At 36.6% G+C, this 6,000-nt stretch overlaps 2 protein-coding genes across 3 annotated transcripts; one reads left to right on the forward strand and one right to left on the reverse strand.

The window, feature by feature from the left end:
• Positions 1–1,585: 1,585 nt before the first annotated feature.
• LOC108342252 (CBS domain-containing protein CBSX3, mitochondrial) lies at positions 1,586–4,231 on the reverse strand. Its single transcript, XM_017579998.2, has 6 exons — positions 3,327–4,231; positions 2,395–2,669; positions 2,243–2,321; positions 2,052–2,125; positions 1,903–1,963; positions 1,586–1,831 (listed from the first exon to the last, which is right to left on the reverse strand). Exons 1-6 carry the CDS (start codon positions 3,406–3,408, stop codon positions 1,689–1,691), a joined length of 714 nt encoding a protein of 237 aa, XP_017435487.1. The 5' UTR covers positions 3,409–4,231; the 3' UTR covers positions 1,586–1,688.
• A 773-nt stretch (positions 4,232–5,004) lies between these two features.
• Positions 5,005–6,000, forward strand: LOC108342649 (uncharacterized). Of its 2 annotated transcripts, none has more exons than XM_017580444.2 (4): positions 5,005–5,173; positions 5,301–5,398; positions 5,535–5,644; positions 5,746–6,000. In XM_017580444.2, exons 1-4 carry the CDS (start codon positions 5,122–5,124, stop codon positions 5,843–5,845), a joined length of 360 nt encoding a protein of 119 aa, XP_017435933.1. In that variant the 5' UTR covers positions 5,005–5,121; the 3' UTR covers positions 5,846–6,000. The 2 variants fall into 2 exon arrangements, with proteins under 2 accessions (XP_017435933.1, XP_017435932.1); XM_017580443.2 differs by having other exon boundaries at positions 5,017–5,173; positions 5,520–5,644.

Genomic DNA, 6,000 nt, shown 5'->3' on the forward strand with positions numbered 1-6,000 from the left:
GCGTCTCAATTGAATCTGTAAAAATTATAATAATTAGATCTCTACCATTAAATTAGGCCTAACGCAATTAAACAAATGTTGAAGTAACATTGATGTCAGTGTTTTAATGACGTGGCAAATTGTTATATATATATATATATATATGAATATGAGTCTCACGTAGATTTTTGTGTTTTTAAAATAAAAAAAAAAGAAAAAAAGATAGTTAAACAAATTTATATATAAGAATTAGGGATTTAGTTTCTATTTAGAGTTCATCCAAAAAAAATTAGGAATCAATCAAAAAATTGGAGATTTAATGACTATCATATTTTTGGCCATAATGTTTCTCCATTATTCTTTTCACTAGTTCAATGGCTATCAAATTTTCACGAACATTCTGCTCTTCCAGGATAATATTCTCCAGCACCAACATTCGCTCTGCCCTTCAATCATACTATTCTCCAATTCTGTGGCAATATTATGCAGTTTCATGCTAACCAAATGTTTTTGGGCATACAACACTTCTATGAGCATATTATGCACTTCCATCATAACAAAATCTTCTTGTATATTCTCCTCTTGCATGATATCATTGTGCAGCCATGGTTTCCAAATGTTCTTCAACATTCTTATGCTCCCTGGTTTCAAGATGTTTTTCAACATTCTGCAGCTGCATTCTTTCCGAATCTTCTTCAGTGTTCTACTGCTCCGTGATGTTTTAATAGTCATGGTTTTCACTTGCAGAACGACATCACGATTAAGACATCACGATTCAAATGCGATTTGTGGCCATGGAGAGCTCAAACACGATTTAGGATTTTTCGAAATGGGAATTTTTCTGGATTAGAGCTCCTCTGCGTTTGATTTGCAGGTGATGAAATTGATTTGGGTTTTCTATGATTAGATGTGATAGTGTTTCATGGAAGTTGACGCATCGCGATGGAGGTTGACGCGTGGCGACGGTGCTCACGATTTAGGTTTGTACTAATGGAGACTTGTGTGGTGGTTATCTGTGTGAAGAAGATGCGACCTGAGGGTTTGGAAGCACTAGAAAGATGATGGGTGACGGCAGAACAATTTATGAAATTAATTCTTACTTTTGATGAATCTAAAATCAAACTTTATTTTTTCTAGTCCATAATTCGAACAAATTATGCAGTTTAATGTTTAATTTATTTTTACAAATTTTTTTTAATTAAAAAAAATTAAAAGACACGTTAAAATTACATACATACAAAAATGACTTATTTAAAATTTTGGACAAAAATAAAAACCTACAAAAACATGAACACGACCAATCATACAGAGATTGTGTTAAAATATTATAAAAAAAATGTTGTGTATTATTATCTGTATATTTTTCCTCGCTCAAACATATTGTCAGCGTTTTCTTTTCTTTTTCTTGCTTGAAACTACTTTTTCCTTCTTTATTAGAAAAAAACAACTATTTTGTACGAGTCAAAGAGCCGGCTAATGTTCTTTTCAACGTACTAATGATGTCTTTTTTTGAATTTTCTTTCTATTTCTTCAGTTCTTAAGTTTTCAAATCTGGAAATAAACAGGCGTTAATCTGGATTTGGTACAGCGATGTTCTACAAAGTGGTAAAAAAAATCAAATCCCATTTATTATGAAATATAAAGGTGTATTATATTTTGATGCACGAATTCGCTAGCACCAAATCGGTATACATGGTTGAATTCTTCTGCTAATAGTATTCTCCTCTGATGTAGTCATTAAGTCGCTTCAATTCTCCACTTTGCTGCTCCATCACTGCTCGCACCACATCTACAATGGAAATCATACCAACTATTTTCCCATCTATAACTGGAACATGCCGAATGCGATTCTCTGCAAGAAACAGTTACCTTTGAGCCTTAATCTCTGTGGCAAAATATCAGAAGAAGGAGAATTACCCTTACCTGTCATAATTTTCATTGCTTGAAGAATGTTGGTGTCAGAGGTCACCGTTATCAGGTTGTTCTGTTCACGAGTACCCTCATCATCATTCACAAGAAATATGCAAGAATAGGATATCAAATATATAGGAAATTAAAGAGCATAAAATAACCTCGTCAGTCATTATTTGACCAACTTGTGTGTATAAGGGAGATCTTCCTTGTGCAACTATTTTTTTCAAGCAGTCTTGTAGTTCATGCATGCATTCAACAAAGGGGTTCAGTTTAGCTCGTAGTTATTAGAAAGATGGTAATGAATTTTCTATCCGAACAAAAGGGTGTTATTAGAAAGAACCGCATGTACCTCTTTCTGTGACAATCCCTGCTATGTGCTGCCCTTCTGGCTTTAGTACCACCAATGATCCAATGTTATTATCAGCCATCTGAAACCTTATACAATGTTAGTTAAGAAGCATTCTTAATGATTGTTTTTTTGAGCAAATTGAACCATCTTACGTTTTTCATTGCATTAATGACAGCATCATCAGTTCGACACCAAAGCCAGGAGCCGATGTTTTCTTCACCTTTTGTCATTAGTACCTCTGACACTGTTACATTCTCCAATCCTTTCTGCTCTTTGCGTGGAGAGGACGTGACACATCCAAAATTTGAACTTATTTTGTTGAGGTTAGATATCGCATTTCCTTGGAATTGTTGAAATATTGCGCCCCTCAGAGGGTTTTGGCGAAGTCGTAGTATCCCGCACAATCCTAGCATTTGTTGTTCTGCTTCTGTTCAATCAAAATAAAACATGAATTTTTTTCATATAACCACAACAGTAGCTTGTATCTTGCATTTTGAATTCTTTTCTTAAAGGAGAATATGAAGAAAGGAACTCTGTAGTTGCTTAAACATGGAATTGCCAACCCCATTGGATCACGTTTTTCCCATTCTTTTGTCCAACTTTACTGACTCACGGATGATTATTTTAAGCTTAGTTCTATATATTCCAGAGCAAACTCAATGAAATCAATTTATTAACACGGTGATGAATGACTAAAACCATTATTTCAGGAAGCTTGAGAGGCCAAGAATATGCTTGGGATTTCTTTCGTGAGAGGCATACGTAAAGCACAGATCAAGATAAGAATGGTTTGCATACGTTTGATTAAAACGTAAATCTCTAAGTATAAGCAAAGCACAAACCAAGAAGTTTCCAAGGAAATCAGTATGAAAAAGTTTGGGAATGAAAAGTGGTTAGTCAAACCAAAATTCTAACAAAAGTCCTCCAATACATCCAAGGTATAAATTCTTTGTTCTTTGTTCAGTATATATACACAGCTAGCACAATCTTGGGATTTTAAGATCAGCCAAAATAGAACAAGTTGTGTGTATTTCCGGTGAAAAGAAACGAAAAAACTCATTCTGTTATTCCTTCAGATACTAACCATACCAACATCCATGCCACGCAAAAACCAGCAGTGTGGTTTTAGGATCCCTTGGATCACAGGTCCTTCCACCGAATCTCATTCTCCTCCAAAACAAAAATCAAAATCTCTTTCCACTCGTCGACCACCGTTTCGTCCTCCTGGAATAGCCTCTACCCAATCACAGCCTCCCCCTCCTCAGGTAACCCCAAAAACTAAACCTCAACAAGTCTCAGATTCTCTTCCATCATCACACTCACCAGCTCCTTCGGTCACCATTGATTCGCCAGTGTCTTCTATCTCAGAATCCTCTTCAACACCATCAACTCCAACACCTTCGAAGCCAAATGCGAAGGAAGAGTTGGATACTACTCCTACTCAGAATTTCAACGCCCCTTTGGAAATACCAATTCAACCCCACCAGCCTAAATCCAACGCCAACCCCATAGAGAGAAAGATGATGTTTTCCACATCGACTCCTAGCGCGAAAGACACAAAGGTCATGCCATCAGCTTCAACATCAGCACATCCAACGAACAGGAACGTTTCAACCATATCATTATCCGACGAGCAAAATCCCACTAAGGGTGACGACGATGACATTTCAGCTCTCAACCCAACACTGAACGTGGACGACAAAACAGTGAGTGTGGTAACTCTGGCCGGCGATAACAGAGGAGTGACAATGCACGTGGCGGGTTCTCATTCAACTAGGCCGAATTCCGAAGGGAAGAAGAGCACATCCGCGGAGAAAGACGAAGCGGGTAAGACATACGTCAACAGTAACATTCAGAGCATCAACAATTCGATCATGTCCCATGGCACCATCAATGGAAGAGATCCTGGTGTTCGTGTTATTCTCCCTGATGTGAAAGAACCGTGCTTGGAGAAACCAAAGGCTGAAGTCAGCATAAACCGGGTAGAGAGGGTCCCTTACAGGCCCGTGGTTCGAAGAAGATGTCTGAGGGGACTTTTTCTTGAACCGAGTGACTCTGAACCTGATAACCCTGACAAACCTCGTCGTCATGGTTGTAAGTTTAGATGTGGGGACAATTCAAATGATAAGGACACTGCAATGGGATAAGAAAAAACAGAGTCTTGTTTACATGAGACGTGGTACCATTCCAGGATTTTTGTGTTGGAATTTCGTGCTATATATAACATGCATTATCTGTGTTGTGATTTTTAATTGTATATTCCTTTATTGGGGTAACTCGCAATGACCATTTATAGAGCCGTTAACAAGCTGTTTTTGTGTTAATTGTCAAAGCAATGTTTTAGCGAAGGAGTAAAAATATTCAGTGGGTTGATGTGAAATGCTTTCCAATAAGAAAACACAAGGAATATGACTATTTTGACTATCTTTGACTGAAAAATCTTTCAAATTGTCAATAGATTATCCTCCCAAATGCAGAAAGTGTACTTTTAATCACTGGAAATTAAAAAGAGTATAAATGTCCAAAGAAATTGATGATGAATCTAGGAGTGAAAAAAACACTCGCCGCCTTTCAAAAGTCTAGGTGCTGCACGAAACTAAGAGCTAGTATATTCATTTTTTATTTTTTATGTCCAAACTACAAGCGGTAATGTTTGTTCTTAGTTAGTAAGATCATTCTCATCATTATTACTCTCACGCGGTCTCATTTGTAACCATTATCACTAATGAAAAACTTGACAAGAGATAACTACAAAACAGAGAAACAAGCTGGAGCTTCCTCATTATCGCACCTATATATATATATATATATATATATATATATATATATAGCTTATAGAGCTTCGTGTTTATTACAATAAAGAAAGAAATTGACCAACAATGGGTTCTCTTATGCCAGGATGGGACTCTCCAACCTTGGATCCTGAATCAGGTACCGATAGTCAGTACTATACGAATACCAAGTTATGCACTTACGTTAGCTTTACCTTTACCTTTTTGTGTCGAAATAATAAAACCCTTGTGATTTTTAAAGAGGCTTATATTTTGTACCATTGCAGCTTCAATTGAGAGGAATCGATCACTCACAAAACAACAAATTGATGCTTACTGGAGAACAAAAGAGAAGACTGATTGTAAATTATCTGAAACTATTCAGGTTTGACTTTAAATTAACATCTCTACAAGTCTCACTAGTACAAATTATGTGTCAGAAATTTGAATATAAAAAAGCCTACCATACCAATATATTTCTTTGTCTACTAATGGATCCTGAACAGACCCGAAAATTGCAGGATTCAGAGAATTCTGGTATGTCCTGTACAGTGGTCAAGAACCGCATAGAGAAGCCCTTGGACAGGGATGTTGATGAGAAAAGTTTGAAGTTTGTGAAGAAAAGTTACTGGTACATTATGTTACATGTGGTAGTTGCCCAATTGGTGAATTATAAGTTAGATTAATTGTGTGGAAAGTAATATATTTTGCAAATGGCTGGTGTGCATGCAGGTGGACCATGAGCAGCTCGGCATTTCTGAATGAAAGACCACTGATTGAAGCTTCTTCCAACAACTATGCTTCACAGTTTCACGTAGCCAACATGAGATAAACAAAATTTAAAACCGGAAATGAAATTAGTGCTTGATGATCTTGCTTCAGTTGTCATGTACATGTAGTTGGTGTCTATGGCTTCTTGTCACATTTGCAATTCTCCATAAAAACTGTGTTTCGGGTTTATCTGAAAGAGAGTATTTAACTGCTTTA

The sequence above is a fragment of the Vigna angularis genome, chromosome 4, assembly GCF_016808095.1.
Source record: "Vigna angularis cultivar LongXiaoDou No.4 chromosome 4, ASM1680809v1, whole genome shotgun sequence".
NCBI lineage: Eukaryota > Viridiplantae > Streptophyta > Magnoliopsida > Fabales > Fabaceae > Vigna > Vigna angularis.

Excerpts from the sequence above, each read along its gene's own strand:
- LOC108342252 (XM_017579998.2), bottom strand. The coding sequence starts at position 3,408 with ATGAGATTCGGTGGAAGGACCTGTGATCCAAGGGATCCTAAAACCACA. Across the intron at positions 2,126-2,242 it reads AGGGATTGTCACAGAAAGAG|ACTGCTTGAAAAAAATAGTT; the intron begins GTACATGCGGTT and ends ATGAACTACAAG. Across the intron at positions 1,832-1,902 it reads AGCAATGAAAATTATGACAG|AGAATCGCATTCGGCATGTT; the intron begins GTAAGGGTAATT and ends TGTTTCTTGCAG.
- LOC108342649 (XM_017580443.2), top strand. The coding sequence starts at position 5,122 with ATGGGTTCTCTTATGCCAGGATGGGACTCTCCAACCTTGGATCCTGAA. Across the intron at positions 5,399-5,519 it reads AATTATCTGAAACTATTCAG|ACCCGAAAATTGCAGGATTC; the intron begins GTTTGACTTTAA and ends GATCCTGAACAG. Across the intron at positions 5,645-5,745 it reads TTTGTGAAGAAAAGTTACTG|GTGGACCATGAGCAGCTCGG; the intron begins GTACATTATGTT and ends GTGTGCATGCAG.